Source organism: Anguilla anguilla, chromosome 2, assembly GCF_013347855.1.
Source record: "Anguilla anguilla isolate fAngAng1 chromosome 2, fAngAng1.pri, whole genome shotgun sequence".
NCBI classification, from domain to species: domain Eukaryota; kingdom Metazoa; phylum Chordata; class Actinopteri; order Anguilliformes; family Anguillidae; genus Anguilla; species Anguilla anguilla.
Genome location: NC_049202.1, coordinates 15,230,871 through 15,244,586, shown reverse-complemented (window position 1 = coordinate 15,244,586; position 13,716 = coordinate 15,230,871). Strand labels below are relative to the sequence as shown.

The window sequence follows — 13,716 nt, the reverse complement described above, 5'->3', positions numbered from 1 at the left end:
CACTAAATTCCTGTGTTCCTATGTAAAGAAATATGTAAATATATATACAGCAAAAGCAAGAAAAGACATTCAATTTCAAGGACGATGATCAGAGAAATGACAAGTGTAAGGAGAAATGTTTGACAACCCAACGGCATTAATTAAAATGATGAAATTAAAGCTAATAGTATTTTAAAAGGCACTCCCACCCACACAAAAAAAGAACAGAAATATAAATGAACCATATCCTGTACCTTCTCATAGTTGGCGAAGCCACCCATTACAGCTGGATCCACAATGCCATTCAAAAGCATAGAGAGGGGGTTGATGGGAAGGTTGGAGTCATTCAAGTGTCGCTGCACCATGTTGTTGATTTTCTCATTGGTCAGCTGCATGGTCTCCATGGCGTTCTCTAGTGGGCTGATCTCCTCCTGTGGGCACAGTGGAGGACAGGTTGATGGAGAGACAGAGAAATTCCAGAAACTTCTACTTCCGGCTCACTTCTGTACAGGATGAATGTGTCACAATGCTTACAGAAAATGGTTGGTAACAAAAAAAGTAGCAGCTTTTAGCATGACACTTGACTTCAGCTTACTCTGTATATGAAATGGTACAACTCCACAAAAGAATAATGTAAAAAAAAATTAAAGTCTCTAGTAGTCAAAGAAAAGGGAAATAAATCCGTGCAAAGTGCAGAAAAGTTTGGCAAAAAAAAAGGCAAAAAAATTATTTTTTATCTTACCCAAAGTTTTTTCACTAAAGTTATTTTTTTAGTGAAAAAATGTTCCATTTTTCTTTTTTAATTTATATTTTATCTCATTACATTACATTTACTTAGCAGACGCTTTTATCCAAAGCGACAAACGTACCGAAGGTCATCGGAACAACTACAAGATACAATTCTCATTAAGTATCAGTTATCCATAGCAATGAGCATCAGGTCTAGTTCACACAGTAATCATAGGCTAAATCAGTAAAGTTAGGAAAAGTCAAACTAGAACTAAGGCATGATTACAAGAGATATGATAGAGCTACAACTTGCTTGTGCAACACAAAAGTGCTACATGAAGATACAAGTGTAACATCAAAGGCAGATATTCTCTTGTTAACCATTAGCCCCAGTTGTATCCCCCATTTTCCCAAACCCGAACTCAACCAGGCTTGTTGATCACCCACTGTCACCCCTCTTGCTGACATCAGGAGACTCCTCTGATTCACATGACGTCAATTGTCACTATTTTCCACACACTGTGTATACGTCACAATGACATCTGACCCGGAAAAGGATGGATATAGCCAACGTCGTGGATGCAGCCAGCGTCGTTCCACTGGCTACAGTCTTCACACACTGGAACAGTGCTTTAACAGGATGAGGCACCCAGCAGAATCAAATATTTTCTGCTACCAGAAGAAAGCAGTTCATGCATCATTTTCAGAAAGAACATACGTACGCGACAGAGCAGAGAGCAAGGTTTGTTTACTTCGTCTTCTCATAATATACGAGCGGATGTGTGACAAGGAAAGGTGGACCCTAAGAAGTAAGGGCTAATGCATTTATATTATCCCAGTAATGATGATGCGTGCTCATTAGGGAGCCCCTTTAATGGATCTCGATAAGAAGAAAAACGGCACCGTCTGCACGGGAGCAGCCGGTCAAAAAAACTCCCAGGGTTCAGAAGGTACGAACAAATTGTTCAGCTGTGAGTGGTAGTGGCGCGGCTAATGCAGTGATCAATGATGTGCTTGGAGAGGTCGGCTTATCACAGCTGTTCACATATACAGCTAATATACGTTGATGGGCGGGTAAAAATGGGTCATTATCATTACATGATGACATGTAAAAGAACTTAATTGATTATCTGAACAGCATTAACCCCTTGGTTTTAATATTCAATGAGCTAAATGAGCTATTTGTGACTGCTCTAGCACTAAAAAAATAAATAAGCTTGTTATATTTACCTTTCAGGTCCAACACTTGATAGACGTAAAGATGCAGATATTTGAAAACCCCACAAACTGATATACTGCACAATTCAAAGACCAGCTAATAAACAGAGGCATGGCCCGTTTCCTCCACTGATTAGAGTTGGGTATTACCCACCACACACAACCAATCCAGTGCCAGTCCAATCCTTTAACCTTTGGTGCCTTCCAGACATTGCCAGCCCACACCAAACATGTCACTTTATGTGGAAGGATAAAGATAGAGGGATTGAAAGAGAGGGAGAGAGAGAACTTGATGATAAACCGCTACAGAGTGAGAAGCTGTGTAGACGGTGCGCTCTGGAGACACAAGGGGCTTTTCGGAGTATAACTCCACACTCTCGACATGAAAGAGCCTAATCAAAGCCACAAATAAAGAATAATTGATTGCGGAATACTTAGGGAGCTTAATTACATTAAGTACCGCCTTGTATTTTTCCCCTCCTTTATTTCGACAGGATAATGGGGCATTAAAGGGATGAGGTGCGCGGCGGTGCGTTGATTGAAAGGGCAAATCCACCGCGGGGCCGAGACTCGCAGCGTTCCCCGTTCCCCCCCGCCTCCCGCCCCCCCGCGGTGGGCCTTGCCCCGCCCGAGCCCCCCTCGCGAATCTCCCGCGGCGCTCGCCGAGCCGCCCGCCCGCTCTCCTCGCAGGGAGACGGAGCGGCGGCCGCGGAGGGGAGGCGGGGGGGAGGAGGAGGAGGAGGAGAACGCCGCCCGCGGGTACGGGATCCCCCTCTGGAGCTCTCACGACAGGCCCCGCGCTGACGGGGTCTTATCTGAGTCACTGTGGGACTACAGGACTCGTATTAGCTTACGCTACATCCACTTGACAGCAGCTGCTGAGTCAGAGAGAGAGGGGGGGATGGGGATGGAGGGAAGAGAGACAGAGAGAGAGAGACAGATACAGAGAGAGAAAGAGAGAGAGTTGGGAGACAGGAGGAGAGAAAGGAAAAGATGAGGAGAAAGGGAGAGAGAAAGAAAGAGACAGGAAGGGAGAGAGAGATAGGGGGAGACAGACAGAGAGAAAGATAGATCCCTGAATTTCCAAAGCCCTGAACACAGAACCTACAGTAAAACGCGTTCAGCCACGACCCTAGTCCTGGCATGGGGGCCTCGCAACGCAAGGCCACCAAACGCACTACGCACAGCGTTCTACAGCCCAGCGCGGCAGCCTGCGTTAGCATCGTCTTAAGGACGGCATGTCAGAGCTGAACACCTGCATGAAAACTGCATCACTAGCGCAGCCCGTAGCCCACAGCAGCCCGTTCCTCCCACACAGGCCGGCAAAACCGGGAGTCCTGTGATACAGACCGGGGATGTGCCCCCGGAGAATGTTCCGGAATATTCCGGAACTCAGATCCATCATCCATCCTGCATGAATGGATGATACGGGAGCAGTTCCCTCTCATTTGCTCTTCAATGCGCTGTGCGAGTATGAGGCAAGCGTGGGCTGCCGGAATCACTACGCATCACGATGAGGCGAAGGCAGGCTCGCCGGATCTCCTACGCGCGACAGCCCCGAAACGCTCATTAAACAAAACCTCCTGTTTGATGAATTAGTCATAACTGCAGTACAGGTAAATGAAAGGCTACTACAATTCCCCAGAAATATATATGTTTGGCTTAGCGCATATTCATGCACGTCTACCCAGAGGGTTTTAAATGCGGTACATACGGATGAAAAGGAAACTGACACAGGGTAAACGGCCTAGGGGAAGCAGAGGTCAAAATGTCGCCAGATACCTTGGAGCGTACTGACTAACATTATGAGGCTAAAAGGGAAATGATAACCACTATAACCGGTCTCTATTAGAGATGTCATTCGGTTCCTCCCCTATGTGCAATACCGATCTTAGAGATCTACACATTTCTACATCAAAAGCACTCAAGAATGGATGTTGTCACGGCCAGAACATGCTCTAACCATACAAGTCTAGCTCCAGATCTTGTTGTTTGAACATCCTTTTATCACCTTACGCCCTCCCGAATTTGTTATAAATGACTATTGTAAGCCTGGACCATCGCTGCAATGCCTGGCCTATGTCTGTGGAGGGCACAAACCAGCGTGCGTGTGCGTAGCCGGCCTCTGTTTCTAACCATTCTCCGGCCACCCAAGCCGAGATAGAGAGCAATTTCAACCGGAGGACTGCGTTTGTTTTGCGGCTGATTCTGGGAGACTGCGAGACGCTAATGTGTGAAGCGGTGGGGAGCATTCTGCAGCGAGAAACGCTTATTCCCCGGGAAATGCTACGGCCAGCCATTTCTTTTTTGTTCTGTGACCATCTCGTGGGACGCCTGGCCACAGACGGCACTGGAACGGCCAAGGGACTAAACTGTGAATCATTAGACATGTCACTGCACCAAGGACAAGGGCTTTCATTGTTCCTGTTGCCCTCCAGATACCCTTTTTCACGCCCTGTACGCTGACTGCGTGCTGAATGAACATTAGAAAACCCGGGGTATTCGGGGGTGAAGACATTTCAACGGATGTTGGACACTACCAGAGAACAGTCCACACAACGGGCCAATTGTCATTTAACCAGCGTATACAGGGAATATCCGGAAAAACTGTGGAGGAAATATGAGAACCAAATGTATGCAAGTCCAAATAAACCCTTATTCCTACAGTACAGAGAGAGAAAAAAAGAATTTATCAGCTTTTTGTAACTGAACCTTTACATAAACGATTGAAAATCAAAGTAAAATGGCAAAATGAAAGTACTGCACGCAATTATACTCAGCATATTTCTTTCCCCTGAATGATTGCATTTGTGCCAGCGCTGGTTTCTGAGAAGATAATCACAGGACAGGCACTCAGTGGAGTGCGCCGCGGTATCGGTCAATGAGACGGGTGGATTATTCGGAGAACTTTGCGCTTCCCACTCAACGTGTTTACTCAGAGACGCTGGGGTGAGAGCCTGCTCCATTAATCGGCCAGACCGCCATAGTTTGGACAAACCGCCTCGACTCCTCCCCTCCGTGGACGGACAGCAGATAGCGATCTGATTATACGGACGAAACGTGGTTTCCCCGCGCAACGCACTTACCGTCGAGAAGGACACGACTTCAAACCACCGCAGGATTCCGGGCAGCTTGTAGGCTGTCGCGTAAGTGGTCCTCTCGATCCACATGTTCTGCAAGGAGAGAACAGAGGAGGACCAATGAAACGGGTGCATGCTGCAATTTAGAGCACCAGGTGGTGAGAAAGTACTTTTGATTGGCCACGTGGGCAAGACATTTGTTCTTCCTTTAAACTGTTGAGAAGTCGCTTCTTGTTTATTCAATGAATTCAAATGAGGGATTTTGAAGTTTAAAAAAATTAAAAAAAATAAAACACTTTCAAGCTAGGCTGAATGGAAAAAAAATCTTTGTATTAATTTTGCGTGAGGAGCTCTCCTGTTATTAAAGATGTCTGCAGCTGCAGCTGACAGCTCATTAAAGCCAGTTCACAGACACTGCAAATGAGAGGGACATTCCAGTAACAGTGTGAAGACAGCAAGAATTTGAAATAACGACTCAAAGGAAGAAAAAAATCATTTTTTTTTTTTTTATCCCTAGGGTGCTTAAAATAATAATTTGTGAATTATTTCTATATACTGAAGCAGCAAAAATTCTCATTATTTATCCTTCGGGGATGAGGTGCCAATTTCATCAGATTAAGGCATGTCGAAGTTGCAAAACACAAACGGCATCAAAAGACAAATTGCCGACATGAACTGCAACTGAACTTAATAATTAAATAAAAAATTTTTGAAAGAGGGAATCAAATCAAACTGGGCAAATGTTCTCCCCTGTAAATTACAAAGGTAGCCAGTTTGGGATTTCACACAGCAGGCTACAAAGGCTAACGGTAATCTATTCCCAGGACACGTTTGAGCTGCTGGTGTGAGTTCTGGCGAGTGAATTGAAATCTGCATCAGACGTGGAAGCGGGCTGAGATTCTCCCCGCGGCACGCGTGAGAGCTACGTTCGTTTTCCTCTCTGGAAGTGTAAAATGAGTGTTATTGATCCCCGCGCAGGCATCAGTCAAGGCAAGTGAGAAGATTGGGGGTGAGACTCTGGGTTTGGCAGAGCTGCTTCAGAGCCCGGCTTTGACACGGAGGACTGCCAGGCAAGTTGCAGAGAACAGCTTGCTAATGCAGACACACACACACACACACACACACACACACGACTGTGCACTTGTTTCAAACCACATTCACCGAGAAGTAAGTAAATTGGATAATTACCGAAAATTCATTGTCTGGGTCCTTCTCACCCTTCCTAACTGGTCTGGAATACTGGAATTTGTGGACTTCATTAATGGTGTAAAAGCTAGAAAAGAGAGACAGGCATGGGGGAGGAAACACAAATGCATGAAAACACTGCAGGAAAACGAAAAGCATTCTGCAAATATGCATTTTTCGGCATGACTGCACAACTGAATTTGCCTTCTCAAGTTCAGCAGGCATCAAAAGAAACTGCATACTGCCTTCCTTTAGTCTGGCACTAACACCAAGGGCACTTTATCTGCCTCCATTCATCACTGTCTTTCAAATTATGACGCGTTAAAAATAATAAATAAACGAGCGGAATTAAAAATGCAGAGCAATCAGCGGGGCCGGAAATAAAAAAAAATAAAAAAATGTACCCGAGACAAATCAGACATCAGAAATGAATTAATTTCATGCTTACGGCATGCAGTCCATTCCTCCCAATAGGACAGTGCGAGAGCTGTACCTCGTGTGGCAGAAAGCATATTACTGCCTGGCGTGAACCCACAACTCGAGGTTAATAGACTTTTCGCACTCAGAAAATGATACTCCTACTGGTGTTCCATGAAGCTAGCGTTCCTCTTTTTCTGATCGGACAGACTCTGCAGACTGTCTGGGAGGGAGGGAGAGCGGGCGGGCGGACGGGCGGCGGGCGGAGACGGTATGCAGCGAAAAGCCGCGGCTAATGCAAAAATTCCATTTACAAAAACGCCATATGGCGCACGAAGCTTTTAAAAGTCAGACTCCATAAATATTGGATTGTTTCTATAATAGATCAAGTGAGGGCCCTGCCGCTGTTTTAAAGTTGCAGCCAATTCGGACTACAAAGGAAGTATATTAAAATTTGGCATCTGCGCTCGCAGCTCGTAGGCCCTGCTGACGAACAGCGTTCGCTCTGTTTCGTGTGCCTGGCACGGAAGCAGAGCCATGGGTCTTCCCGACGCTTAAAATGTCCGCATGCATGGATGAAGGGAAAGCAAATCTCTCTGGCTTCTCTATTCCGGGCCTGCCTTTGACCAAATTGTTATTCTTACCCCCCCCCCCTTACAAATAACCAACGGCAGACCGGAATTTTCCGCTCTTTGATGACATTCTCGTAGCCTCCCCCCCCCAATAAACCAAGAGCTAAGTTACTGTGCTCGGTGTATGAGTCGGATTGGCTCATCTGATCCTTTGATCAAACAAACTGATTAACAGGCTGGGCTTTGAAAGCGACTCTGCCGCGCCAGTTATTTACGCCTGATTAGCCGTTAGGTTAAAGCGGCGAGGACGGAGCAAGGAGAGCCCTGGCAGAAATTGCATTTAGACGACAGGGACTCCAGGTTTAACCTCATTGCTATGCGCCGCCGATCTTATGCAAAGAGTAAACAATTCAGCCGGATTGCCTTTCTATCGGCCTGCGCAGACTCAGCTAATCCAGGCTATTAGCGGAATTACATATTTAAACAAACTAACACACAAACAACAAGGGCGCTGCCAACTGGGGAAACAGTGCGATGAACTACGGTCCTATGACAAAGCGGGCGTGATCACTGCAGATTTATCTGAGCAGGAATATGGTTTATAAAAGTACAAATGAATAAATAGAGAAATTAAAGCATTTTTTAAATAATAATACTAATCTGCAGAAATGAAAATCCAAAAGCGAATAGTAATATGCCAAATTGCAATCATACAGTGTCGCTGTCACATGATTTTCAACAGCTGACTTGGAGCGAATTGGTGTGCTGTGCGCCTGGCTCTTGCTGGTGTTTTGTGGCTATTATTCTGGGCACACACAGAGTGTCTGTTTGCTCTCCATCACTTCTCTTTGCCAAGCCCACAATAATGTTTCAGTTGCAAGGGTCTGTGACTCCTGAGGCTAGAGACATCAACAGCCAAAACAAAGTAAGGTCATCTGCTGTGTACTCTGTCAACATTTACATAATCATCAGTTTACCCAGGCACAATAGAAGCCCTCTTTGTTTTCATAAGAGATTCCCCTGACATTTGGCCCCATCTTCCACAACATCCCAGATGGATGTCATTGGCAAATACCCCGCAAAATAACTGTCTTTTTTTCTCAATCTTCCTTTCTCCAAATGTGAACACACAAAATAGCATGGTTATGGTAGCACTGGTTGTTCCCATTTGACAAGAACCAAAACAGCTGTCCCACATGCTGCCATGGTACTGGTTGAAATTGACTGGTTTATACTATTCAAAAATGGGCATCATACTTAGCTTGGGATGTTGGTCTTGTCTGCACTAGTAATGTTTCGCCACTAGAGGCTCCAGCTGAGTTATTAGGGGAGAAACAAGGGTTTCTGAAAATGGTACTTGGCAGCATTAAAATGCATTGTGGTCTCTTCACCATGCCTTAGTACTACACACGGGGCAGTATTCATACAAGACAAATACACAATCTCAATCTGTTTTATTTTATAAACGAATAAATTTAAGACCTGTACCCACTGAAACGGTCATGCAGGCAATCATTCTACTCAAGGTTCTCCAAATGATGCTGGTCCCTGGTGTGACATGGTAATTTCAGTTTGAATATCAGTCATTAAATCATAATTATACTGTAAAAACTCTTCACTATCACCTAATCAAATCTTGTTTTTCTTGCATCCCACATATCTTTAAGACACTTTAACACATTAAGACGTTAAGAACTTTTATTGTTCTGGGGCACTGCGATATGAATGCCAGAAATATAATCCATGCATTTAATTGCTTCACTGAAAACTGCAGGCACAGAAGCAGCCCAGAGGACTGACATGGCACCGGTCCAGTCTGAGGGGAAAATTCTGGGTTGTTTCAGCGGGAAATGCTCGCTCCTTAATTAATATAATCCTATAAGCGCTAATGGACGGCTTGTAAACGCGTTCAAACTGACCTTCCGTCATAGACGGTGCGGCACACGCCGACCGCACGCGGGCGTTCGGTCCGACCGGCGGGAAGAGAGAAAAACGGAGACTGCAGCAAAGTTGACAGAATCGCATCTGACCGGCCTGACAGGATACTCAGAATCGAGCGGCGGCTCCTTCTGCCCCCGCCCCAACTCCCAACGCCTCGCGGTGAAGCAGCGCGCCGCGAAAAAGAATCCTGTTCACGCCTGAGCCACAAGTCAGATGAAACGAACGAAGCGCCTCAAGTGAGCCGCTTGGTAGCTCACCTAATTTGCTTATTGATATTTGTAAGCGCTAACTTCGGTTTAAGGTGGTGGTTGACTGGATAGCGTTTCAGCTTTGTTTTTCCACTCTTAAAATTAGCAGAGAAAGAAAGGAGATAAGAAACACATTACTGTGTTTATCTTTTCATCGGCTACCTAATTAGCTAACGTGGAAAATTCTATTTTTGACCGTGCAAGAAATCTGAACTTTTAATGATTTAAGATTACGACGCCCCTTCACCGGCCTACAGTTCTGCATTACATACTCTGCAGACCTGGGTCAAATGCGGATTTGTTTTGGATTAAAATACTTTTCTACATTTTACTGATCTTGTCTGGTGTATCGGAACCAATTAAATACTCAAACCCCACCTTCCGGTCATACTGGCAGGCTCAATTACACCAGGCAAGATCAATAGAGCACAGAAAAAGTAATCCAAAACAAATACGTATTTGACCCAGGTCTGGCACTCAGCAAGAATGCCTGCATCACTAGTACGAGTACTGCTGTGATATGTGGGGAGATAGAGAGACAGACAGCATCTGTTATCCTGAAGCGAGAGGGGCACGCAGTTTCCCTACCTCACAATTTGCTCGGATACCGGCTTGTTCTGAAACTTTGGCGGAAGCTCCAAGATTGGCTTTACTGTAAAACACTGAATACCTTTGGAAAAAGATTATTAAGGAAAAAAATAACGTCAAAATTAGGTCAAAATAACTCGTGCACAGCATCTTCACGAAGCATAACATGATATTCAGAAAGAGAATTATCCCAAACTTAAAACCTTGGTGTGCTGAAAATGGCAAACATAATGCAAGCAAACTGGCAGCGGGAATGAATATATCTTGTTGGCGTGCGAGTGTCAAGGATACACTGTGCGGCGGAGTTCTTGATGTCTTCGCTGGGCGGGGTGGTGGTCTTCATTTTCTCCGCGTTGGGGAACTGGGTGAGCAGCCGGGCCTCGAAGTCCTCCCTGCGCTCGTACTCCTTCCCCCTGTAGATGAACATCTTGTTCTGAAAGCAGAAGAGACGGGGGGGGGGGGGGAAGGGTTGGAGGTTTGTTAAAATGGCCTCTGGCAAAACGGCGCGTTTAGCCGACCGCCCCTCGGCGGCGCGGCGGGAAGCGTGGCGCTGCTGAGCCGGGGCCCCCCGCCCGACCCCCCGACGCGGCGCCAGCCCTCCGTTCCCCCGGCGTAATGAGGGGTGCCGGGAGAGGAGCTGGCACGGAGAAGCTTCGGCGTCTGACCCGTGGTCATCCCTCATGCCGTCCAGCAGCACTCACTAACCGCAATTACCTCGGGCTTAATCGCCCCCGTTTCGGCCAATGATGACTCACAAAGCTCTGCCAGTCATTAGCGGGCCAAGAAGACGTACAGGTCGCCGGGGAAGCTTTCAACCCATTTAGTGCAACCTGTCATTACAGTACAGGATGCCCACTGTCCTTTGTTCTTCCTTGTTTAAAGCTCATCAAAGGGGTCAGGGCTTGCTTTTAGAATTCTAAAACATTTCGGCTGGCAGTGATGGAAAAGTATTAAACATGGCGTTCAGCTCCCTATCTGTCATGTTGTGCTCTGAACTTCCCCTCACCTTTTCAGTTCAAGCTCAGAAATAAAAGGTACACTGTAACAAGAAAAAAAAAAAAAAAAAACTGAAAAGACTGGCAGCAATGCTGCAAGTGAAAAAAACAGTATAAATCCTGTTAATTAACTGTATGAACCCTGTTATTTTATTGGATGGCCGTAAAATAATTTTATTGGCATAATCTTATATGATTTGGACAGTGTTTTATGAAAAACAGTGAAATCCTATAAATTTTTATGTGCATTTTACTGTAAAAATACATATTTTTTTAACAGGGTATAACTGAGCTCATCATTGTTTTACAGTACTTGTCGACTAGACCTAGCCTACAATAACAGGGATTTATTACTGCATTTGCATTTACGTAAAACATATTTACCACCATAATACATACATATGCATTATGTATAGCAGATAAATAAACATACAATGTATAAATAATAAAACATACTATATAGTACCAACTGAAGAAATTAGTATGCATCCTCATAGAACAGCACTTGCATCACTACTATGCTATATACCAGTAATGTTACCAGTATTACAACACACCTACAGGACCTACAGTATAGGATTTGCATTGCTATATAACACTATTAGACTTACGATGATATGCACTACAAAATGTTTATCTGAGTAGGTACATCATATTATAAATATTTCCACTGCTACAATACTCATGAAAAAAATATGCATACCAACAAACCATGTCAACCTTTGCCTACTGTGCCATTCCATATCACCTACCACACTTTATAAATTCCAATTAAATATTTAGTCTTTAGGGAAAAGGCCATCATATAGATTAAATTATATTCCTCAAGGCATTTTTATTTAAAATTAAACATTAAATTAAAATGTTCTGGGTTTCCAGAATGATCCAGCTGGGGTTTTTGTAATGCATTACCATAATCTGCATTTTTCAGGCCCAGAATTAATATGACAGAAGCCTCTTGGCTCCCCTCCATATGAGCCAGACAGCTGAGGTCATCCACAGACTTACAGAAGAAAGAGCCACCGAACTGCCCTCCAAATGGCTTCTGGCTGCAGACGGAGGTGTACATACTCAGTCTGCTATTACAAACCATTTCAAATTCAGTGTTCAAATCATGCCGTTGACAAGAATGGCTGGCAAAATTTCAGACCAGATTCACCCAGGTCGATATACATTTTCACTGTAATATTATTACTGTTCTATGCTTACCACTGTTGAACTACAGGGCAATCTGTTGTCACATGATAAAGTAGCTTATCAGAGCACTGTGACTGCAGCAACATGGCAAGCGTAACTGGTATATAAATAACAAAATTAACAAAAATAGCAGTTGCAACACAGTAGAGGGGAATATTCTTCACCTGGACAAGTATGATTTAAAAGGAAACTTTATTTCCCCTGTCAGTAAACCTAAAATGTCAAGAAAAAAAAAAAAGGATGAAAGAACATGACAAGCCCACATTTCAAAGCACTGGAACAGAGTATAATACATATTACATGAGGTACTTTACAGAAGAAACTTCTGGAGAGCTTCTGCAGAGATTTCAGCAGATGTATCACAGCCATAGCAGTAAAGGGGATTCGCTCAACATCCAGAGAAAGCATTGCTCCAAGACAAACCGAGATCACCTATTCACAACGTCGGGGGAATACAAAGAACTAAAAAAATTGCCTGCAGTTTAAAAATCCCAGACTGGGCAATGCTTAAACATTTCTGTTATCTACTGCAAATTCACTAAAAGGCAAAAAAAAATAAAATAAAAAAAATAAATAAAGAAATACTTTGCAATGACACCCCTGTCTAAACATCAACAAGCCATTATTTCCCTGCTTTCATATCACACGTAAAATCCCTGTGCGGAATTTTTAATCCTACAATTAATCTAATGCGCTGTCATGCTGAAATATACCCGGGGCCATTCTCCGCTTTGAGTGATAAGGTGACAAAATATTTGCCGTTCGGGAATCGATTTCCACGCCGACGACCATTCCAGCGTTTGCAGGCAGATCTGAACCTGTTCCGCATTAACGCACAGGACCCATTTGGGTGGGGGGGGTGGGGGTGGGCGTGGGACCGGAACGGCAGAAAGGGTCCTTAAACAATGCACATATCATGTCAAAGCAAGCAGCTGACCTTGGGGCGTCCTTCACAGAGCAAGGTTTATAAATACAGCAAAGCTATTTTCCGCGGCTTCCCTTGACCGTCCATTAACAATGCGCCGAAGCAGGTGCTCCTTGACGGAGTTTTCCTACGCCCATTATTTCTGCGCACACGTGCCCGCTTGACTGCGCTGCAGATGGGCTGCGTCACCCGCACGAGACCACACTGCAGATGCCGGCGACCGGACGTGGTCGCGCACACGAGCAGCCTCCCTCTCTCAAACCTCATCAGATGCAAGGCTTCTGTTTTAATGCAGTCGCTCTACACCCAAGGGGGTTTTTTTTTTTTTGTGTGCAGGCTTTGGTGCGACAATGCGTACATTAATTTCTATCAAGGTCCTCCTGATCCTAGCGCTCAACTCGTTACTGCAAGTACAGGGGTCAGATCTGAAGGACGCACAAATGGGAGACCATTTGAAACCAGGAGCAAAGCCCAAGAGTCCAGTGACATGCCCAAATTGCTGACCTGAAAGCTAGTACAGTTCGATTACGAAAATGGCCTCTATTTTTTTACAGCTGTGTATTTGCTTAGAAGATACCCTTATCCAAGGTGACTGATATAGCTACGTTTTCTTTTTGTACCTGTATGCACTTCTACAGCCAG

At 44.8% G+C, this 13,716-nt stretch overlaps 1 protein-coding gene across 6 annotated transcripts in view; it reads right to left on the bottom strand.

Moving 5' to 3' along the window:
* The window catches only part of dock1 (dedicator of cytokinesis 1), a 233,935-nt gene that overhangs the window by 22,743 nt on the left and 197,476 nt on the right, over positions 1 to 13,716 (bottom strand). For all 6 annotated transcript variants that reach the window (XM_035405183.1, XM_035405185.1, XM_035405186.1 and 3 more), the window contains 5 exons: positions 10,249 to 10,390; positions 9,958 to 10,039; positions 6,195 to 6,279; positions 5,013 to 5,099; positions 234 to 410 (listed from right to left, as the gene is read on the bottom strand). In XM_035405183.1, the coding sequence (XP_035261074.1) occupies positions 234 to 410; positions 5,013 to 5,099; positions 6,195 to 6,279; positions 9,958 to 10,039; positions 10,249 to 10,390 (573 nt within the window). The remainder of the gene's footprint in view (positions 1 to 233; positions 411 to 5,012; positions 5,100 to 6,194; positions 6,280 to 9,957; positions 10,040 to 10,248; positions 10,391 to 13,716) is intronic.